General features: G+C 50.7%; 7 protein-coding genes across 7 annotated transcripts; 2 read left to right on the forward strand and 5 right to left on the reverse strand.

Annotated features, from left to right (window-relative positions):
• Positions 1-278: 278 nt before the first annotated feature.
• BO94DRAFT_603756 (PLAC8 family protein) lies at positions 279-922 on the reverse strand. Its single transcript, XM_025616445.1, has 3 exons — positions 708-922; positions 557-654; positions 279-503 (listed from the first exon to the last, which is right to left on the reverse strand). The coding sequence occupies exons 1-3, from the start codon at positions 850-852 to the stop codon at positions 408-410; spliced, it is 339 nt and encodes a 112-aa protein (XP_025464537.1). The 5' UTR covers positions 853-922; the 3' UTR covers positions 279-407.
• A 2,116-nt stretch (positions 923-3,038) lies between these two features.
• On the forward strand, positions 3,039-4,672 carry BO94DRAFT_603768 (Zn(II)2Cys6 transcription factor domain-containing protein). The gene is given in 3 exon segments (XM_025616446.1): positions 3,039-3,272; positions 3,327-4,149; positions 4,161-4,672. 3 exon segments carry the CDS (start codon positions 3,174-3,176, stop codon positions 4,523-4,525), a joined length of 1,287 nt encoding a protein of 428 aa, XP_025464538.1. The 5' UTR covers positions 3,039-3,173; the 3' UTR covers positions 4,526-4,672.
• Positions 4,673-4,761: 89 nt separating this feature from the next.
• On the reverse strand, positions 4,762-6,305 carry BO94DRAFT_603770 (putative feruloyl esterase; the record flags this gene model as incomplete). The annotated part of the gene is made up of 3 exons (XM_025616447.1): positions 4,762-5,095; positions 5,149-5,387; positions 5,441-6,305. 3 exons carry the CDS (start codon positions 6,303-6,305, stop codon positions 4,769-4,771), a joined length of 1,431 nt encoding a protein of 476 aa, XP_025464539.1. The 3' UTR covers positions 4,762-4,768.
• Positions 6,306-7,684: 1,379 nt separating this feature from the next.
• On the forward strand, positions 7,685-8,083 carry BO94DRAFT_588331 (uncharacterized protein; the record flags this gene model as incomplete). Its single annotated transcript, XM_025615879.1, has 1 exon — positions 7,685-8,083. One exon carries the CDS (start codon positions 7,685-7,687, stop codon positions 8,081-8,083), a length of 399 nt encoding a protein of 132 aa, XP_025464540.1.
• A 963-nt stretch (positions 8,084-9,046) lies between these two features.
• Positions 9,047-10,235, reverse strand: BO94DRAFT_498041 (putative alanine--tRNA ligase). Its single transcript, XM_025609336.1, has 2 exons — positions 10,125-10,235; positions 9,047-10,067 (listed from the first exon to the last, which is right to left on the reverse strand). The coding sequence occupies exons 1-2, from the start codon at positions 10,125-10,127 to the stop codon at positions 9,264-9,266; spliced, it is 807 nt and encodes a 268-aa protein (XP_025464541.1). The 5' UTR covers positions 10,128-10,235; the 3' UTR covers positions 9,047-9,263.
• Positions 10,236-10,739: 504 nt separating this feature from the next.
• Positions 10,740-11,480, reverse strand: BO94DRAFT_184194 (putative dUTPase). Its single transcript, XM_025605996.1, has one exon. The coding sequence runs from the start codon at positions 11,364-11,366 to the stop codon at positions 10,854-10,856; it is 513 nt and encodes a 170-aa protein (XP_025464542.1). The 5' UTR covers positions 11,367-11,480; the 3' UTR covers positions 10,740-10,853.
• A 114-nt stretch (positions 11,481-11,594) lies between these two features.
• On the reverse strand, positions 11,595-22,068 carry BO94DRAFT_588334 (uncharacterized protein; the record flags this gene model as incomplete). Its single annotated transcript, XM_025615880.1, has 6 exons — positions 11,595-12,333; positions 12,381-12,529; positions 12,580-12,789; positions 12,844-13,647; positions 14,375-21,373; positions 21,403-22,068. 6 exons carry the CDS (start codon positions 22,066-22,068, stop codon positions 11,595-11,597), a joined length of 9,567 nt encoding a protein of 3,188 aa, XP_025464543.1.
• Positions 22,069-22,278: the final 210 nt, after the last annotated feature.

Below are 22,278 nucleotides of genomic sequence, written 5' to 3' on the forward strand. Positions count from 1 at the left end.
CGACCATATCCCACCTCAAGTTCTACGTCTACAAAGACCACAAAGTCCGGCAACAGAAAGTCTTTCGGTACAGCCAGACAATCTATACAACGACCGGAAGGAACGTAGTCTCAAAAGAACATCAATCTATTAAGAACAATTGTAAGGAGGGATGCTATTAGATATATATGAGATCTGACGTTTAGCCACAACACAGCACACGTCACTCTATAATAACATAAAAAGAAAAGAAGAGAAATGAAAGAAGGCAAGGTATGTCACAGCCCCATCTACATAGAGTAAGCCATCTGCGGCGCCATCTGATACCCCGCCAGCTCCGGCCTCGTCCTTAATTCGACCTCTTTTTCCTCCTGCGTAGGTGCACAACACCCACACCAGAAGGCCGCGCAACAATCACCACAACAGGATCACCTGATGCCGTATTTCTGGCGCAGTTTTCCTCTTTGAATGGTTTGAAGAAGCCATTGGGTCCAGGTGAATGTCCGTAGAGTAAATATAGCACACTAGATGGTTTAGTATTCGAATGGCTATCCATGCTGGCAAGGAATTGTCATACCTCGCCGTTACAAGAACTGTAATTTTCTAGAGTCGGATTCCGAAGTCTAGCTTGCATTTTACCGAAGGTGAGACCGGGAATACAACAGCTGGTGAGACCTGATCACGGTTAGTTATCAGTCGATAGCCATGAAAGAAAGGCAAGGACATACATAATGACCCTGGCGAGCAGCAGTCGCAAAGAGAGTAATTCCAGTTCTTGTTGTAGGTGACGCTCCGGACCTCTTCGGAGCTGGTCGGATGATAGGTTGGGAGGTTACTTGGCCATGAGCGATAGCCTTTTTGTGTATCTGACATTTTGGATTTGGGATGAAAATCTCGGAAATAACTGAGGAAGCTTTTAATAGAATTAGAAGGGGAAAGAAAGATCTGTGGTGTTTTAAAGTATAAATGAATAGTCGTTGGATATGGAATCTTGATAATAGAGAGGGCAAAATACGCTAAACTGGAATGGGATATTCGCACTCGTACAGCCAGAGTGGGTCATCTTACCCAATAAACGTGAGTTTGCAGTCTCCGCTCCAGCCCAGTGGGTCTATAGCTTAAAAAATGAACATCGACCCCTGGTACCTACTACCCCTTAGACAAGGTCTCATGTTTTCGGAGGGAGCATAGCTTTATCTAGGGGAAAGTTTTATTTTCGAGTATGATAAACGGATGGATCGGGGGCATTGACAGAATGAAGAGGCTGCGTTGCCGATATCCGTTGCTAGAGTTTTCGCTATTTCGAGACCTAGCGAAGTGATAGTATGTTGTTTAACGGTAACACCAGTGTGCATGGATGTAATGCTTGTATGTAGCTTAGCTTTCTATATCAAGTGCAAGCCCTTTTACAACTTATGCGCATAAGCTACACATATAAAGAAAAAAGGCGTTATCAACGCTGAACTACATACTACTACTAGTGATGTTTATAACGTTCCACGCAATGATAAAAGAAATTGAACCAGTTAAAAAGTTTTGTATTTTCCATCTCCGGAGTCAACAACCAAAGCAAGTTATCTGATAAAACAATTGATGTCTAATCATCTCCACCACAGCAGCATTCAAAGCAAAGAAGACCACAACAACTAAAATCATAAGCCTCCTATCTCGCTGGTATAGAAGAAAGGGGACTTACACTCCACAGCAAACTTCTTCTCCTTCACCACCACCGCGTAGGCCTATATCTGTCGCGTCATGGACAACCTAAGACTATCAGCTTACTTCCACAACAAAGTAGCTATGACAGAAGCAATATTTCGACTCACCGAGGTACCATCACGACCGGAAACAAAACTAGGACTCTGGAGGGAAACTGGCTGTTGCATAGTCACAGTTTCAGGATCCCAGACACGTTCCTTTATTTCCGGAACAGGTGTTTTGCCAAAGGAAGAGAAAAGCCAATCAAACAAGGTCATTTTGCACAATATTTCAATCCACGGAAGGAAGAGATGTGGTGAAAAAGAGGTGTCTAACAGGGTAACTTTTTGCGCGAGTGATAGGGTACTTATAGCTTTGAGGCTGAGATTGATGACCCCTTTAGTTATAGATCTGCCAAATACGGGGTTCCACTACATTGGTAGCTGGGTGAGTACTACTCTTTCGGGAATAGGGAATAGTGGATTAAGTATCCGGATGAGGTGCCATCGCCGGTCATGACTGATTGATTTGGAAATTGCAGTTCGATTGGAGGTCTAAGAAAGGGAATGGTGGGAGAAAAGTTGGAGGTAGCTGAAATAGGCTTACTGCCTGATCCGACAGGCCAGGACATCTGGATCAATAACTAGGTCCTGGCCTGCGGGAAGTCCCCAGCCCAAGGCATTGCGAAGTGTCTTAGTAAGCAACATGTAACGTACTTTGACTGTATTTAAAGAGCTTTGTTAAGCGCATGTAAAGGGCTATTAAAGGGCTCCGTTGAGCGCTTCTAAAGAGCTTCGTTGAGTGTATTTAAAGGGCTATTAAAGGTCTTTGTCGAGCGCTACTAAAGGGCTCTATTAAGCGTTTTCAAATGGCTTTGTCGAGCGCATTCAAAGGGCTACTAAAGGCTTTTGTTGAGTGCTACTAAAGGGCTCCATCGAGCGTTACTAAAGGGCTCCGTTGAGTGCTTCTAAAGGGTTCAGTTAAGCACGGCTCAGTTAAATACTTAAAAATGCAGTATTTAATTCAGATGTATAGTCTGAATATAGACTGGGGGGCCTTCTCCTCTCCAGATTCCTTCCAAGACTTTTGTTGGGCTGAAGCGGTGAGTACTGGTAATATAGTTTAAATCATGTTACGAGTGAATTGAATAATTAATTAGGAAGCTGAAATTGTGCAAACTATCGGATTAATGAGAAGTCTTGGAGCTGGAAACTTCCTTAGCAGGACTGAACCTAGTATTGCTCAGTGCTAGCGCGCTTTGAAAATTACCCGAAAGACATTGCGGCTTTGTAATAAATTCAGGCGACCCATTCAGTCGCTATTAAGGCTCAAAGTCTAGAACAAGATCTCCACACTGGGTTCAACCATCCAACGCCTTTAGGGGTCCTCGGGAATTAAATGAGATAAATTGTCCTCTGCACACCTGGAGACTTTTTCACAGTATCCTGGCCATTTCCACCTCATCCTCATAGAGGCATAGTGAGGTACATATCACCATGGGATCATCAATAACACTATACACACGCAAGTTGTCGCGCAGAAGCCACCGCAAGACTCGTTCCGGCTGTCAGAATTGCAAAAGGCGAAAGATCAAGGTTAGTTCGTTGTTTTCTTGTCTCAAGCACCAAAGCTGACCGAGCCTGTCTTAGTGCAACGAGACAAAGCCAGAATGTGGCAATTGCATCCGCCACTCAATCGACTGTGACTTCAGTACCCAATCAGAAGATCCTTCTGCAGCGTCATCTGAAAGCAGTCCAACAGGCCCATCAACATCTGACACGCCTGATGGCGGCTATACCTACATCTCATCAACAACCTCAAACTTCAAGCCGCCTAAGCGAACACATGGTCTATCCTCCACCACCACCTTACCTCAGCCATCGCGGGATCAACCATCCCAAGAACTCGCGCAAAGACCATTTCAATTCACCGTCACTGATATGGCCTTGTTTCATCGTTTCTTGACCTCCAAGGAGCTCACTGGCTGGAGCCCTCGCGCGCAACAAGAACTCTGCCGCCTCGGCTTTGCTCATCACTACGTCCTACGATTACTTCTGGCCTTCTCCGGCTTCCATATCGCCCAAACACCAGGAGGCCTATCAACGACTCCTTACATGGGTGTGCACGCGGACTTTTTAGCCGAGGCCGGACTCCATCTGGACACCGCAGTACGGGAGATCAGCACACTTGTAACACAAATCAGTCCCCAGAATTCTGCCGCTATGTATAGCTCTGCGATCTTCATTTTCCTCTCTTCCCTAGCAAAGGGTCCGCAACCGGGAGAGTACCTGGCTTTTCGGGACGATGGGGCTCCCGGCCACCTGGCGCTATTTCTTGGGATCCGCTCCATATTCGAACTATGTCAGAATGACATCCATCCTAGCGTGTTTGCAATCCACGGCGGCGAGGATGAAGAAAAAGAAAAGGATAAACCGAACCCAGACCCAACACAAATGACCCCCTTGAAGATCCGTCGCACGCAGCCCATTATGCTGATCACTTGGTCACGTTTCGTGAGCTGCTTTCAACCCTCGTCCCCACCTCCGACCCTCGCGCGCCAAGCTATCAGCAATCTCTGAATCAACTCCATTTCAGCCTCCACGCAGCCCTGGGGTCGGACATAAATCCGTCGCTTTTTCCGCTGGTGTTTGCATGGCTGTATCAACTGCCTGATGCGGTGGTCTATGATCTGCAGTGTCGAGAGCCTCCGGCTCTCATCCTCTTTGCTTTCTTTACACTACTCTTGAATCAACTTACCCCTGTCTGGTTCATCCGTTTCTGGCCACGGCATATCATGTACGGCATCTATTGCAATCTGGATCCGTGCTATCAGCCATATATCCAGTGACTCATGAACTGAATTGTGATAGGACCTGCTCAACTATGTTTCGGTATTGATCACTCGGGATCATTCCATGTCAGTAAAATCTAGAGTATTGTGGGGCCTATGATATTGGTCACCTGCAACTCACGACTGAATGCGTGTCTATAGAACGAATAACTATCCTTGAGAGAGGAGAAAATAAAGAAAACAAAGACAACAAAGACAACAACCAGAAAGATGATAAAAGAGAAAATCAAAGTGACCACTTTAAACGCAGCGGAAGCTCTCAGCCGACGAGATATCACCGCCCATATACTTGGCCTGGGCACGATAAGGGCACAGAATGCGATGCATTACTCCATGACCACCCTCACGCCCCGCATATTCCACCGGTAGGGTATCCGGAGCCGTGCCATTCTCCACCCATTGCCTGAGCGCATCAAAAATTGTGGTCGGCTGGCCGCCTAGTCCACCCGAGCCATGCCCGAGCCCGGGCGATTCGAAATAGCGATAAAAGTCCTGAGCATCCGGGAATCGATCCTGAACCGACTGGTAGTAAAACCCTGTGCCCTTGGTGGGGATACTGGGATCCGCCTATGATTTTTGGTGAGAAGCTGTGAGCCATTCTGGGTGTGAAATCAACGAACCATGCCATGATAAGTGAGAAGCTTTCCGCCTGCATTGCGGAATGCCGTCAAATCCGGATCCGCCGCGTTGATTGTGTCGGCATATTCTTGGGTAGCGAGGTGGAAGAACTCCTGATACACCTCGGGACTCATTTGAAACGTGTCAAAACTGGCGTTCTTGGCCACGAACAGGTTGAACCAGATATCCGACTGCGAGGAATTGACGCCCGGTACCAAGCCGAACTGACTGATATCGGCCCCTGGGTTCACCCCATACCACAGTTGCTCACCGGTTGTGATGTGTGGTCCAGACCAGACAGCGTCATGGTTTTATTTGGGGCATTACAGACAAAAGTCTTGTTGACGGAAGTGTACGGGCTGTAGTCACACGCCGAGACATTGGAGATGAGTCCGTCTGCAATGCCATCCTTCGCATCACAGGCGGCAATAGCCTCGGCAGTGAGAAAGTTCAACTCGCACGCCAGCGGACTGACTCCATGCCACTGGCGCATCAACAAGCGATAATACAACGCGGACACGAACTTGGTCCAGGATTGGGCCGGGGCGGAGGCAGCGATGCCATCATATGCGGTGGGATAGCGCTGTGCGAGAATCAGACCTTGTCGACCGCCCTGAGAACAACCACTCCAGTAGGAGTAATCAGGTGCCCGGCCGTAGAAGCTACGGACCAGACTCTTGCCGATGATGGCTTGGTCATTCAAAGATCGGGAGCCCAGTTTATTGAATGCAACGTAGTCGATGTTGCCGGGGCTTTGCAGCGCCCACGAGCTGGGTCCTTCTCCATCCCCCAAACCAGCATCGGTGGTAGTGACCGCATATCCCTCGCCGATTGCCCCGGTCATGAAGAACTCGGACAGCACGAACCGACCGGCCTGCCAGCCGCCGCCTCCAGTGGCTTGTAGTCGGCCGTTCCATTGAGTTCGGGGCGGAAGCCAGGTCTCGACCGTGATTTGGTCGTTGTATGCAGGGTGCGTGTAGGTGATGGTGATGTTGCAGAACTGGGTATTTCGCACATCGATGTCGCCATGGTTGTAGTTGAACTCGGCTGGAACGTTGAGGATGTAGTTGGTCACCCATGAGGCTGATAGGGTCAGGATCACGGTTCCGAATAGGGAGGGTGTTTGGATCGCTGCAGGTGAGCAGGAGGTGAGGCTCATTTTGGGTAGAGGTGTCACTTTGTAGGAATTGATTACTGTCTTGATACCTTGGTTGAGCAGCAGATGCTCCTCTTTAAATAATGGATCCAGCTTGAAAGGTCTTGTTGCGCCCCGTTTGCATTGAGTCTAATACGAATGCGAGTTACCCTGACAGGCCTGTGAAGACGGTCTGTGGAGTAGTGAAGCTGGTATATTTCATATTAATTATAAGTAATTATTGCCACATCTTTATTAAAAAGAGAAGGGGTCAAGTGAGTATCAAGAGCCACTATCTGTTTCCCTTTTGGGCAGTTCGTGTTCGGATCAGATCTCCACCACGCAAACCCCATCGCTGCAGTAGAGCTATGAATTGGTTGGAGGACGGGAGTCTCGGTAATCAACTACACGTATCAATTAGACAGATGGCCGACGAAATAAAAGCAGAAGGGAACACGAGTAACGCGTGAAAAGCAAAAAGGATACAAACACGGCAGGAAATGATAAGTAACACTCCGATTGAGAAGTGATAGTGGAAGGGCTAGTTATGATATAGTATAAAATTATAAGCTTCTAGCTATACCGAGACCTCGGATATCTCGATGAGATACAAGAAGCCCGCAGCCTCAGGAAACAATACATGGCAGAGGGTCACGTGACCACAGCCAGGCAACCGCCGACATATCTGAGATATCAAACATTTCCGGGTAGTACTTGTATCACAATGTTCTAAAAACTTTGAGAAACTTGTACAACGTGCCCCTATTATAGGAACAAGTTCCGTATAGCGATGGGACTGAGCAACTTCTTCTTCCGGTTACATAGCAGGGATCTCCCACCATAGCTAGGGCTCTTACGTAGGCAATTTCCAACCAAGCATCAGCAGTGTCCAACAGTGTTCTTATTTTGTTCTTATGTGATAGCCACATCGACGTATGAAGGGGGATTCAGATATTGCCTCGCTGAGAAAAGATAGACGCCACGGAAAACTCCATGTAAAAACATGGCACTTTGAGTCGAATGGCTCTCAGGGAGGCCATACTTCACCAGACCTTGCTGGAAGACAAAGTGTTCAGTGCATATTTCTTATAAAGTACTGTCAACCATTGTTTTCCCCTAAAAGTTCAACAAAACCAACACCGTCCATACCATTCGTCAGAATGTCTGCCACCACATCTCCCCACATCGAATATCACCCTTCCAACCTACTGGAACTATACCGCGATGTGAGAATTACTCACCTAGAATTATATGCCACCTGGCGTATTAACACCAGACACGCCATTCCCGGAACAGGTTTCTACTGACAAACAAACCATTGGATACTCCGCATCCCGACCAATTATATTGGCATGGTAAATATCTTGATTTACCTTCAACGCGCCGGTGGAAGCGGGAACCAAATGCGACTGAAGGTTGTTGACCAGGAGTGCTACAACACTGGGGTTAAGCAAATCAACAAACGTGTGGAGATAGTAACTGTGGACCTCACAATTAACGATCTCATGAACATGATCGTTGATAATGGCTATGACAAATACACGTATGTGGACGATGGTTATCCTCAAAATGCCAGGTACTGGTTTATAACGGTGTTGGAGTACCTACTGTGGAGTGGGAAAATACAAGACGGAGGTTTCGAAGCAATCAATGCTTTGCGGTCGGTTTGGAAATCGCAGAATGACGAGATTGCGGCTGTGCAGATTGCGGAACCTTTACAGGGGATTTTCTATGCTCGTGATATTAACCGAACTCTTCAGATGAGCGGTTCGGCACATCCTGGCGGTGGGAATGTGGTTTAGCCCTTGGAGTTGATGGATTGCGTCTGTTTCCAAGAATGTCTTTCCTTTTGGTAGTTGAAATATGTGATTTGTCTTTTTGTCGTGGTTGGTTACTAGATTGCCAGAATGTCTTGAAATCGAAGTTGTGCATTTTGGAAAAGGCTTAGATTGGAAACCTAGAGTAGAGGCTCGTATTAGCATTGAATGAGGTAGTGGAATACCTAATATTGTCAACCCAGGTCAGTAATAACTCATGTAGGATGTCTTCACTACACCCACGCTCCCAAGTCCTCTAACCCAAGCCTGTTTGTATATATTAGGCTCGCGGACGGCAATAAAAACCACTACTATGTGAGATTGTGGAGCGAAGGAGGTATGTCGGTATCTTCAGATGAAGATAGTCCCTGTCAAGTAAATGAGTGAGTCAATGGATCATCATATATAGAAACCCAGCGTCTCACTTACACAAAGTCTCATTCGAGATAGCCTTGAGGCAACCGAAGGGCGAGGTTAAGACCTGCCGAGAGGGCAAATAATCAGCATTCCATCATTCCAGGCATCGGTGGTTCACTAAATGCTTGGCTGGCAACATGTTCATGGAAAAATGGCAGGTGCGATGGGCGCGCGGACGCAAAGTTGGGTAAGCTATAAGTTGGCTTTCTCGTCTTCCCGTCCCTCTTCATCTTCCCATCCTCATCCTCATCCTTATTCTCTCTTTCACGATCTCTTCCCATCAGAACCAGGTCATGACTATCTGCGGTCGGAAAGAAATTCCTCGACGATATTCCACGGCCATCCGCCAAATTATTCGTCGCCGGCCGGTCGTCTACCTCTCCATCGAAGAGATGGTAAGTCAAGTCGTCCAAGCGAGAGCAGACCACACGAGAAAGGAAGCTAACCAGAAGATTTGGGGTTTAGTTACAGGAAGAGCATCACTTCTACATAGAAATTCAACAGCACGAGGACGATATTAGACGGGAAAAAGGCCGCATCAATGACATAACCAGAGGGTTGCATGCACGTGGTGTAAGTGCAAGTACCATGGCCTATGTCCACTTTGGCTCATCGTATATGCTTTAGTTAATAATATTAATCGCCAACTTCTTCTGCATATCGCAAGCACCCATCGGCAGCTCATGTCGCCGGCTTCATAACACCCACAACCAATATAAATCACCTCAAATATATAATCTCCTCCCCCCTAATTAATATCGTAAGACACCTTACTAAAACCTTGCTTTCTAGTAATCTTACGGACCACAATCTCCCCAACATCCAACGTCATAGGTAAATGCGTCCCGCCACAAGGATAAGCACCAATCCCCTCAATATCCACCACCCGAATAACCCCATCATCAGGCATCGTGAAACCCTCCGGAAACGCAGTCCCAAAATCCTTCGCTTTCGCCTCATCCCACCAATGGATATTCACAGGCACATTCCTTCTCATCAGCTCATTGGCTCTCTCCTGAATCGCACCCTTATGCTCACCCCCAATCAACCCCCCAAACTCCACGAAAGCCATGCCCGGCGCATGATTCGCTTTCAGTTCCGTCACCGTTCCAATCGTCTCATGTAGCTGCTTCACCGCCAGCGAGACAATATGCCCCGCCGTGTGATACCGCGAATGAAAGTTACGTTTTTGACTATCAATCTGCTGTAGTATCGTCTGTCCGGGGGTGGGAGGGATTGCCCCGTCCGATAATTTTCCCAGATGGTAGATTTGGTTGTCTGGCAGCTTGCGCACAAATTTGACTTCGAATAGGGGGGTTTCTGCCCCGGGGTCTGATTTCATGATTCCTATGTCGCTGGGTTGACCGCCGCCTTGGGGATGGAAGATCGTGTCGGTGGTCGTTATGGCGTAGCTGTCTGCTTCGGCGCCCTTTAGGACGGATTGGTATGTTTCTGGGAGGGAAGCCACTGGTTGGCACGTGATGACTTTGGTGGTGAGCTCGTGGAGCGCGGCGTTCTTTTGATAGGTGGCCATTGTTTGGGCGAGTCGGAGCTGTAATGTGGGGGGAGTTATTAATCACATCGACTCGACTGATTACTGAAGACTAACCATGAGCCGTGGAAGAGTTGCGTTTATTGTACAGGGGAATTAGAGGTGTGAGGGAAAAGAGGATCAATAAGAATAATTGGTCTTGTCCAGATTTATATACCCAAGGTTTCGAGGTGTCATCGATAGGGCGTCGAAGGATTTCCGACGGATCTTTTCCGAGACCCGACGCCCGCAACGCGGTTTATTACCGAGGACTTTACCCGGTGCGGTACGAATACGAGATAATTTCTGGTTTGGAAATAGGTGAGCATAGGAGACGCGCGTTTCATACTCTGCATGTATTTGCTCTGTCTGTCTTTTATATCTACTTAGTATTTTGTTTCTTAACTGAATTGCCAACCTTTTTTATTTCTTTTTACTTTGATACACCCTTGCTGTTGCGAGCAGGTTTCCTAACACGTCTTATCAGCTGGGGAGATAAGCGCAGATAAGCACTCAACTCGGATATATCACGGACACGGCTACGCTATATTGACTACTAAGTACTAGTAAATTACTGTGTAACAGAATTAGAAAAATGTTGCTCAGTATCTCTAGATCTGTCCAAGAGAGCACGTCCATTAACTAGCCCGTGGTGGAGTGAGGATCTTACCCACTCTGGAGGTCAGTACATATCTTTCATTCTATTGGTCGATATCAATGATTTGGAAGCCTTCAAGTCAATGCACAATAAAGGTAGTACGTGATGCCTTCTAACACGATTTACTATGTTGTAAACTTGTACTACCCTCAAGCAGCCCCATCACGCCCAACACTACTCCTCGAAGCCTGATAAATCCCCTTATGCCCCTCTACCGTTACGCCCAACTCAAACACAATCTGCGCGAGCTTGGCATCTCGATACAACACAACCCCGTGGGGGTTCTTCACCTCCAACAAGGCTCCCATGGCACCTTCATACCCCGCGTCCACTACACCGGCCGAGATCCCCGCCCCGGATCGCCAGAGCGACGATCTGGGGAATACGCTTCCCATGCAATTCAAGGGAATTTGGACGGTTTCGTTGAAATCGACCAGGTAAGCGCCGGGATTGAGGGTGATGGCGTTGTTGGTCCGGTTGAACGCCAGAATGGAGGTTTTGGATGCCTGGCGCTTGGTATTGTCGAAGTCAATGGTGGCTGCAGAGGTCCAGGCGGAGACATGGCGGAGGGTAAGGTCGATGCCGCAGGGTTGTTGTTGTGTGATGTGTCGGAGGTTGAGCACTAATTGGCGGGCAAGGACTTCACGGCCGCTGAGGATCATGATGGGTTGGGGATTTTGGTTGAGAAGCTCTGATGGTGGAAATAGAAGGAAGGTGTTTTACTTCGGCTGGGCTCACCCCGATGGCCGATGGCAGATGGCGGGCTATAAAGGCCATCGGGCAAGTATGTGTCAATAATTTTAAAAGATTACCCACTCGCGGTAGTCTCCACAACTACGATGGGATTACATACCCTTGAATGACATCTTGGCTAGGGCAATTTGGATATCTCATAAAATTCCTGCTGAACGATCCCACATTACCTGATTTACCAGATCGAAGTATCCATAGTCGTCTGGCAATTGGCTCCACGGAGCGAGACCGCTGCCCAAAGCATCATGAACGTTCAGGACAGCCCTGTCGCTCGAAGCGTCCAGCATTTCAAATCTGTTCCGGATGGGGTTACCGACATCGAGTATTTCCGCAGCATCGGTACCTTCCGAGGGCGCACCAGTTGACACAAATGAGCAAAGCTTCATAAGGTTGTTCGCAATGTGTCGTGCCGGATGCCACGATGTCGCCAGTTCATCGAGTACAGTCAAGCACATGCTCAACTGATTGCGCTTCGAAGGAGAGTCCGGTTCATCTAGAACCACCCAAGCACACGACAGCGTGGAATGCATGGCTGAAATGGGGCTACGCTGAAAACTGCCGAACGTACGGCGGTATTTCTGAGCCACAAGACACATTGCCTTGGCAGAGTCCCTGCAAACAGACCGAGCCTGCTCCACAGTGTTGTCCTTTCCGACAGGCTTATCGCCACAGCCCGATCGTATGAGAAATGGCTTGGCCAGGAGAATTCTTGTTGTATGATAGATCATGTGCAGCGTGTATGCGTGAGGTACCTCGTTTGGTTGATCAATCCTGAGCCTCTGAGGAAGATCATAAAACCATGTCCTCAAAGCCAGGAGGCTGGACTCGAAAAACGCTGGTCGCTCAGGCTCCTTTACAAGAGGCCGAGGAGCCCACCTTGACCATTCAGAATGTCATCCCATCACACTCCACGGAGAACTTACATTGAAAGTAGTATTTTCTCTGTGATTTGGCAGATTTTGATCATAGATCTCTGAAGAGGTATTACGGCTTTCCGGATTGGAGTGATTGTTTTCGTGTTAACCTGCGATTCGTCGATATCTGAGGGCAGTTCGACGGCTCCTTGTTGCTCCTGCGTTGGTTAGCGCGGCCATAGCCATAACCATAACCATAGATACATACAAGCATTGAGCATATTCGCCCTGTGTAAGTAGCTGCAAGTTTATCATGGCAATACAAAGTCCAGTAAATCTGCCTTCTTAATTGCGCTTCCCTGGCGGATATTGCTACTGTTCCTTCAAAGCCTGCGGGATCCATATTTAACCCCATATCCAGACAGAGCCGACCGGCCATTCCATGATGCAGCCATCCTGCAGCATCTTTCCCTATTGCCTACCGTCTCACATTAGTATCGAGCAGTGTAGGATATGGTGATAGAGAACCCACAAAGTAAACTGTCCCGATAACGCCCAGCGCCTGAATGGTCACGAGAGTCGGATGTTCCATCTCCGAATGAAGCAGATCTTTGGCCTGTATGAGAAAACCCTGTCCCGCTGAATTAGGATCATCAGGGTCTGTTCGAACTTCCAAGCTATCCGAGAACCGAGAGCCCAGGGCGAGGACGGAATAGTGAAGTAATGGAGTCCAATATCGGCCTCGTGTGCTCATGCTCTCCCTAAACAAACTCTCATCCACAATAGGATACCATGGTTGATCCCATTTAAAGTAGAGATCGATGAGATGATTCTGGAGCGATGCAGGAATTTGGTTGCCAATATTTGGATTAGCAAAGGTGGAGCCGAGATAATCGTCAATGCTTTTGAACACCGGGTCCAACTCGGGAACAGTAAAGACAGTCCCTGGGCTCGGAACCTTTGACGAAGGGCCCTGAAAGCCGAGTCTTCCACTGGTTGGACCAAAATACCGCATCTCGCCGTCTTTGTCAAAGTTCAACGACTCGTCCAGTGAGAGCTGGCCCTTGAGAGTCTCACACAGAGAATCCATCGCAGAGCATGCGTCGTGTAGTTGACCATTCACCAATGTGCAATCCAAGCTGCTATCAGATGAACGGGACCTGTCTCTGCTATCGATGCCGTGTTGGTTTAGTAATTTCTCCAGGGATTCAATACGCTGCCGGAGAAGCAGGACATATGACTTGGGAGCCGGTCGACGGCCATCTTCCGTCACCGAATACTGGCATGATAGATTCCACTGAAGGCACCTGGAGCAAGAAGGTTTCGACCCATCACACTATTCGTATTAGCGATAACACGACGTCATGATTTTTTGCTACTCAGGTACGATGCTTTTATTACCTTAGCTCGCCGCCGACGACATTCTTCGCACGCTTTGGTAGTATACTTCCCGCGAGTTTTCGCCCTGCTCCTGCCGTCTTGAATTGGCTCCATTGTAAGACTAGTGGCTTTACATAGTATAATCGAAGATGGAGAAGGAACCGTCGTTGCGAGTGAGAGAGGCGATCGTGGGGAGGACCCGCAGATTTGTCAGCACGACGGCACTCTTGCCTGATCCGGTAATGATGGCTTGACGCGACGGCGGCGCGTCGGTGCAACGAGGCAAGCCATTCTTCTTCCATCTTGAAGCAGACTCTTTATTCCAGCTTTCACAGTCCCCTTATTCTAGCATCGCGAGATAATGTGAGATCCACGATATTATGGAAGAAACTGTGTTTTCACTCATCAAAAGCTCATCATCCACCATAAAACCTTAAAGCACAGAGATGCCATCTGGAGGTAGATACCCTTTGTCATTAGCTATTACACCGGGAGTGACTCTTGAAGTCTTACTCTATCTACTATAGGCACGTCTATCTCAAGTTTACCGCCCTCATCATGTACAATGGGACGGAAAAGATGCTGGTTTTGGAGATGTTCACACCCGTCTCCTTTAAAACCACAATGCAATCCGATCAACGCAAAAACCCACTCTGCCTCCAGTGCTCAATATAGCGACGCACCACCACATGATCGACAGCACCCAAGGCCCGCAACGACGCCGAATGCTGACGCGCGTGTGTCGTGTCCAATAACAAGCCCCCGCATGACATACGCTCGAAGTTGTCACCCAGCCAGTCCGCCATCACGCTGGCCGGGTTGTCTTCCCGAGTCCCAGGAAAGGCCTTCACGCGATGGACCCATTCTGGAAAGGGAATGACACTATCTGGTAAGATGGCCAACTCTTGCGCAATAACCTTAATCATATCAGGCCACGGTTGGCGAACTGCATTGTCGATATGATAGATTGAATGGGGATTCTCTGTGAGTATCAGGTCGGACAGGGTAGCTGCGACATCATCGACTGGGGTCCAGGATAGCACCCCATCCAAACCAGGCAAGACCTTTAATGTTTGCGCGGACTTTACCACCGCGGGAAAGTGCTCCGCAGCATTCCAGTACCCACTGGCAGAAGACCCAGCTATCTGCCCAGGTCGCACTATCATCGCGTTGAACCGGTTTGGATATTGAAACAAAGTCCCGTGGAGGATGTGCTCACAAACAAACTTTGCTTCAGAGTAGCCGTTTGCCAGAACCCAGTCGATCGTGCTGCAGACCTCTGGAACCATTCTCTCGCCAGTCAATAATGGCCGATGGCCAACCGTTCCGATTGATGAGATGAACTGGAATCCAATGCGGCTGTCAGTAGACCGCATCGAGGCAATATCACGGGCTAGGTCGACCAGTGTTCTCATCATGCGGAACTGAGATTCGAATGCGGATAGGCTTCGCATTCCGTTCATTGGCCAGGCGCTGTGAATGATGTGCGTCACGGTCCGGTTGAGGAGGTCATATTGCTGGCTCAAAAGACCAAGCCGTGGCTCCGCCCCTTCTCCTTCAATGACCATCAGTTTGCTCATCTCGTCTGTAGTCAAATTAATCCCGCGTTCAGCTAGAGCTTGCTTCTGTCGCTGTAGTGGTTCTACTGGCCCCCGTCGGTTCAGACAGACCACATGCTGGACTTCCTTTAGTCGAGCAAGGTGCGCTATGAGGTGGCTACCTAAACTCCCAGTGGCTCCAGTCACCAGAACACCCAAAGGTCCGGTCACATGCTTCAAAGAAGATACAGGCCCAATGAAACCTTCGGTAGTGCACATAATGTACTCGTCAGTTGCCCGCTGACGAGCAACATGATCGACTCCAGCAAGGGTATCTATGTCTGCTGGTTTTGGTCCCAGTGCCAGCCGTGGTCTTTGATCACCCCTAGCTGTAGCGAAAAGCACTCGTTGGACGCTTACTTCTGGCGAAAATCCATCTGTCCAGTCAACATGGCCATATCCAACAGCATGGAGATCTGCCTCCCAACGTTGCTCACTGGTAATGGCATGGGTGCGCCCGTCGTTAAATACCCACCAGCCACGAAAGAGTCCAAAGACAATGTCGATAGCAAACTGAGGCCGGGTCATCTCCAGCATCATGATGACACCGTCGGGACGTAACGCCTTTCGCATATAGCGCGTGGAGACCTGAAGATTTGGCGTAGCGTGCACAGCATTGCTAGCAATAATGATGTGCTGTGTCCCGACAAGTTCCTCTGCAGGATGCTTTTCGATATCATGCACTCGGTACTGTACAAAAGTATATTCCTTGAAGCGGCGACGAGCTTGAGCAAGAAAGGCGGCTGAGATATCGGTGAACGTGTATTCAACAGGAATTCCAAGTTTGGCGAGACCGGGAAGCAGCCATTTGGTTCCGCCACCGGTGCCAGCGCCCATCTCCAGGATTTTCAGCGGCCCTGACTGGCTGCCCAGCTTGTGCGCTAGGCGCTGGATGAAATCTAGCATCTGCTTGTATCCGGTCACATTGTGCGATTCATCGCCATACATCCAAGACACGAGCTCTTGTCCTTCCTTGGTCCCAAAGAGAAGCTGCAGACCGTCTTGCTCGCCACGCAGGACTGCAGCTAGCTTGCTACCTGTGTAGAATGCCAGTTTGCTAGCACCTGAGAATTCGGGGTAAGTACGGCCAATGTCTTCGAGGATGGTGGTACTGGACTTGCTGGTCCAAGTGATCCCTGTGCGAATTGCAACCGTCTCTTCCATATCTACTATGCGGGCTTCCTCCAGCCGTTGGTATAGGTAGTCAACTAACTCTTGATGCTGGGGATCGTAGGATATGCGGTCTAGGCGTTGGCCTGGCTTCGCCGTGCGAATGTATGAGCCCAGTATCTCGAATGCTTCCAATGCCAGCGTGACGCAAAGCTGCATCTGCAGCGGATTGAAGCTGTGGATACGCCCGCTGCAGTGGTTCTCAGACAAGAACCGGTCTGTCAAGGCTTTGGTCTCGCCAAAGGCTTGAAGGACCAGGTCCTCTGCCAATTGCAGCTCGGGCATGTCAGTACTGATGCTGGTGATTGACTCGGTTCTAGGCGTGTTGGCTGCAGACTCCTGGTCGCCGTCACTATCCGATCCGGTGCTGCTATCCAGCCGGTCTTGGGGGGCATCGATATACATGCCCATCGCGCTCTGCACTGCACGGACAAGGTCTCGAAACGTATCCGCCTCCATTAAATCAGTTGCCGACAGCGTACAGTTGAACGCTTCCTCCAGCTCGCGCGCTAGTTCCATAGCCATCAAGGAATCCACACCCGAATCTGCCATGTTGTTGTTGTCATGGATTTCACTGGGGTTTACGGCACAAAAGTCGGCCACTACTGACTTGATGCGTGCCGGAAGGTCTTGAATGCGGCTCACCCTTTCACCTGTATTTGGAGTCTGGTTTCTATTGCCCCCTGACGCCTGACCCGCTGGTGGTGCATCTGGTCGAGCTTGGGGAGCGCTCGGACCCAGCTTGCTGAGAATCTTGCAGAACATCGCTTTAGGCACGCGCGAATATTGCATTCCGATAAAAGCTTCGACAAGGCTTCCACTCTTTGGGTCAAAGACAAATATGTCACTGGTGTAAAAACCATCTGAGCGGTCATGTGTTGCTAGTACGTCCCAAACCTCGGAGCGTGGCGTTTCTGGGTCAGCATACAGCGGTGTGCGCATCCATTGCTCCATACCACTGGCGATATAGATATCGGCTGGTGATCGGTCCGTCATGCAGTTCACCCAGAAGCCGCCGACCTGACTAAAGGAGTCGCACAGATATGTGTCTGCCCAAGTCTCGGCGGAGTATTTCTTGACTACGCGTCCGGCTGATTCGTTCCCTTTGCCTACTAGTTTTCGCACCCCGCGGTAAAGCTCACTATAGTCGACAACCTCGGAGAAGTAACGGTAAATGTTGCGGCCTTGAAGAACATCGTCTACATTTAGGTCATTGAGGAGCTCGTGACACCGTCCGTGATGTACGAGGCGACTGTAGCGAGCGAATTCGCCAGCAAGTGTGGGATCATTCGGTGGGCACATCTTGATTCGGGCGGCACAATGGATGATTTGAGAGGAAGAGCCTTTTTGGCAATCTTCACTGGTATACTTCAGATCCCAGACAGCCTTCTCCGCGTTCTCCGCGTGCAACGTGATCAGGACGTCTCGATTGTCGAGACCGAGCGGTGCATCACTGGTGACATTTCTCACATGCGGAATCCTGCCTTTCCCTTCTGGTAGGCTCCGTAGGGCCTCGACAGCATTGTCTAGCATATGCGATGCTGGGGCAAGGGGAGCTGTTTGCGCACCTACGTGGCCCAATAGAGCTTCCTGGTACTTCGGATGCGCTGTGTTGACTCGGAACTTGGCGATGAGCTGGTGCCTGTCCTGGTACCCAAGGAACTCGAGTTTCTGATTATCTGGAGCACTACTTGGTTGGCGTTCAATTTTCGGTAGTGGCTTGTTGTCCATCCAATGCCTACTCTTCTCGAACTGGTATGGCGGCAGAAGCAGGACCCCATACTCTGGTGTCTGCGATGGATGGTGCGCCCAGTACGTCGTGGGTATACCCTCTTCCCAGAGGGCTATGGTGACATCTGTCAAGTTCCGGATTCCGTTATCCCCGGTGAGGTTGACAGCCTGGAAATGATGACGCGCGCCAGTCGCTTCCAGGGCGCGACTGGTCATTACCGTTATGGTCGAGCTGGAGCCTGCTTCTAGCCAGATGCATGAGCGGTGTCGCGCAGCAAGACGCTGGATGGCGTGGCTGAAATATACTGGCTGGCGTAGATGGTCGGCGACGATACTCGCAGGCGGGATCCCAGTGCACGGCTGCTCGGTCGCGCGCTCGAGGTGAATGGCTGGCTCGTTGAGTGTCAGGTCTTGCGTTATATCCTTCAGGTCAGCAGCCAGTGGCTCGACCAAGGCACTGTGAAATGCGTTGGTTACGTTTAATCGCTTCCACCGAAGATGTGCGAATGTTGGCTGGGTGATAAGAGTGTGCTGCACTGCATTGATAGCTACCATGGGACCGGCCAAAGTGAAGCTACGAGGGCCGTTGAAGCAAGCAATTTCCGCTGGGGCTGCACCGGTAAGAATGGTCTTGGTACACTCTAAAAGGTTATCGATCTCAAGACGGTCGCCGTCAACAGCTATCATGCCGCCAGAGTCTGTCCCCCAATTGTCCCGGATAAGCACAGCTCGGCGGGCTACCAAGGTCAAGGCGTCCTGGAGAGACAGCACACCAGACACGCACATGGCCGTCAGCTCGCCGAAACTATGACCGACAACCGCAGAAACGGGAACACCACAGTCAATCCAAGAACGAGCACATGCATACTGCAAAGAGAAAAGCTGTGTCTGCAGCTTGACCTGGTCTGCAATGGCAATGCGCTCAAAGATGCCGGGGAAAAGACTCGGGTACCCGAAAGACACGATCAGACGGTTGCATTCGTCGAGGTGATCGCGTAGCACATGCACGGACTTGTATACAGCGCGTTCTAATCCCACAAAGGTGGACATTTGCCCCCCGAAGCAGAGTACGACAGGTGCCACGGGCTTTTTTAAGCGGACAAAGTGGGTGTCACGCCCTTCAATAACACATGACAGCTTTCCATCGAGGTCAGCCATTGAGGCACAGCTGAAGACAAGTTGGCAGTCCAGAGTCGGATTTGACTGGCGCCCTGCGCTGAAGGAAATGTTGGCTAAGGAGGCATGTTGTGCAGACAGGGCTTTGCGATGAAGGAAATGTTGGAGTCGCCGTGCGTAGTCACGGAGACGGCTCTCATCCAGACCACATAGCCGGAATGGTAGGAAAAGGCCGGTATCGTGGATAGCAGAAGGTAGTCCTTTTGTCAGCGGGGCCTGAGTGACGACCATAGAGGCGTTCGACCCACACGCGCCATAGTTATTGATCAGGACGGCACGATACTCTGCTGTCCAAGGCTTAAGTTGAGTTGGAATTTCTATTTGATCATCCGATGTTGCTTGGATGTGCGGGTTGAGTGTCTGAAAGTTCGGCTGTGGCGGGATTTTGCCCTCTTGAATCATGAGCAGCACCTTGACCAAAGCGATCATGCCCGAAACGCCTTCAGTGTGTCCCACTAGCCCCTTGACCGATCCCAAGGCAAGAGGAGATGTCCGTTGCGGCCCGCCCATCACCTGGCGCACGCTGCTATACTCTGCCGGATCACCAGCCTGGGTGCCGGTACCATGAGCCTCTACGACTGAGATGTCGCGTGGGTGAATGCGCGCCTGTTGAGTTACTTTCCCGAACAGCGTGGCCAGGGATGGTGCATGGGGTACCACGACCGGGGTACAATTGTCGTTTTGTTCAACCGCGGTTGCGGCGATGGTGCCCAGGATTGGATCTCCGGCGGCAAGAGCATCGGACATTTTCTTGATGACGATCGCCGCAAAACCCTCGCCGCGGCAGTAGCCATCCGCCTTGGCATCGAACGGCTTGCAGGGGCCGGTCGGGGAGAGAAACGACGCCCCGTTGAGGTTATCGAAGCCCAGGGGACTGGTGATGGCATTGGCACCCCCGACCAGCGCGGCCTTGCAGTCTCCATTGAGTATTGACCGACACGCATGGTGCAGAGCGACTGTCGACCCTGAGCACGCCGTGTCGACGCATAGCGCTGGCCCATGCCATCCGAAATAATGGCTCAGCTTACCGGCGATGAAACTTCGCAGGAGGCCGGTGGCGGCATACGCGGTGGCCGGATGGCAGTTGACATTGTGCTCGTAGTCGACCGTGCAGCAGGCGACATAGCACCCAATGTCTTTGGTGGTGTTCCTGTGGAAGTACCCGGACTGTTCGAGTGCCTGGTAGGCGACCTGTAGGAGCAAGCGTTGTTGTGGATCTTGAGACATGACCTCCCGCGGAACTTTTTTGAAGAACTTGTGGTCAAAGGCATCGATGTCCCGGATGAAATTCCCAATCCACGGGCGAGTGGCATCTGGGCGCCAGGGTGTTTCATAATCCTTGTAACGCTCCGGTGGGATTTCTCGGTGTTGAGACTCCCCAGCGCAAAGAAGCTGCCAAAACTCGTCCAGGTCATCCGCGCCTGCGACCCGACAGGCCATGCCCACCACTGCAATATCTTCGTCATAGACGCGAGTCGAGTAGGCGGGCGTGATGCGCGAGAACGAGTCGAGCTCCAAGTCATCGTAATGGGCGACGCGGTTGCGCAGACTCGCCATGAACGACGGGGGCACACAGCGCTCCCGACCAAACTCGACCACGACGACGTCCGTGTTCTCCAGATGCGACCGGTGCACAGCAGAAAATGTCTGATACCACATGCACTGCTGGGAAAGGACCGAGCGGAGGACAAGCCGGTGCAGGGGGCCTTTGCAGACCGGCTCGCAGCTGATGTTGGTCCATGTGCGACGTAGCAGCTGAGAGGCGTCGGGGAGTTGAAGCGCCGGGTCCGCATCGCACATCTGATACAGCGCATCCAGTGTCTTCTGATGGCCTGTCCAGTGGTAGCGACCGTTGAAATCAATGTGGTACGCAGCGAAGCCGGCCGATCGGAGGGATTGTTGCAGAGGAAGCAGGGCGCTCCGGGGCGTCATGACGGTGACACGGTTTTCATCATAGCAGACGGTAATGTATGTCTGCACCTCGCACACTCGCACGCTCAGCACTGCCTACCGAATCAACAGGGTAACCCACCCACCTCAGGATACTGTTCCAACACGCGAGGCAGCTCTTGCTCCAGCCCAGGGTCCTTCCACACCGTCGAAATCGAAGTATACCTCTGATCCCTTTCTTGAGCATCACCCATAGCCCCCAACAGCGTTGCCAAGCGTATCCCGACCGCACCATACGTCGAGAGCTGGGCCTGGCCCGTCACCGACGCCGCCACCGCCGCGCTCAAAAAGCCAATACAAAAGCCAACAATTTCCACAACCGGGCCACCACCATCTAAGCTTAACCCCTCGGGGGGATAGGTCATGCGCAAGTAACTCGAGTACTGGGTGAGATGATGTATCATAAACAGGGGTGCATGTTGCAGGTAGGGCAGGGGGAAACTAGACTGGTCAGGGACATTCTCATCCCGGCACCGAAACCACCGACTCAGCTCGCGCAGCTGTCCCTCCGCCCCAGGAATGGCTTCCTGCAACCGGGGCACATATTTGGTCGCGGTCCGCCAGTAGACAGGCAACTCAGCCAAAACATCCAAGACCCAATGATGTTCGGGGCAGTCGAGGACGACGCGTCGGAGGCACCGGAAATGGTGGGCGTTGAAATCGAGTGATTGGCAGCCGAAGAGGAGGACGGTTTTGCGACTGGAGCCGCCGGATAGCAAAAGCTGGAGTTGTTGGGCAGCAGTGGGGGCCATGGCGGGCGATCACTGCGACTACTCACTAGGCAACGGGGCAACTGCCACTGACGAGGGAGCCAATGAGGGATGGGCGAGGGGCTTTTATGGGGACGCCACATTCTTGTTGGGCTGTCATATTGAAGGTCAGGGGGGGTTGCTTTTTCTTGTTTGTGGTCGAGGGACGGGCAGCGGCCGGAGTTTGTTGGTCGGGATATCTCCTCGGGCAGG

The sequence above is a fragment of the Aspergillus sclerotioniger genome, assembly GCF_003184525.1.
Source record: "Aspergillus sclerotioniger CBS 115572 chromosome Unknown BO94scaffold_25, whole genome shotgun sequence".
Taxonomy (NCBI): Eukaryota; Fungi; Ascomycota; class Eurotiomycetes; order Eurotiales; family Aspergillaceae; genus Aspergillus; species Aspergillus sclerotioniger.

What these genes read in the sequence shown, in the direction of transcription:
- BO94DRAFT_603756 (XM_025616445.1), bottom strand. Translation starts at nt 852, where the DNA reads ATGTCAGATACACAAAAAGGCTATCGCTCATGGCCAAGTAACCTCCCA. An exon ending in CTGCTCGCCAGGGTCATTAT is followed by an intron (nt 655 to 707) that starts GTATGTCCTTGC and finishes AACCGTGATCAG; the next exon opens with GTCTCACCAGCTGTTGTATT. An exon ending in ACAGTTCTTGTAACGGCGAG is followed by an intron (nt 504 to 556) that starts GTATGACAATTC and finishes TAAACCATCTAG; the next exon opens with TGTGCTATATTTACTCTACG.
- BO94DRAFT_603768 (XM_025616446.1), top strand. Translation starts at nt 3,174, where the DNA reads ATGGGATCATCAATAACACTATACACACGCAAGTTGTCGCGCAGAAGC. An exon ending in GCAAAAGGCGAAAGATCAAG is followed by an intron (nt 3,273 to 3,326) that starts GTTAGTTCGTTG and finishes AGCCTGTCTTAG; the next exon opens with TGCAACGAGACAAAGCCAGA.
- BO94DRAFT_184194 (XM_025605996.1), bottom strand. Translation starts at nt 11,366, where the DNA reads ATGATCCTCAGCGGCCGTGAAGTCCTTGCCCGCCAATTAGTGCTCAAC.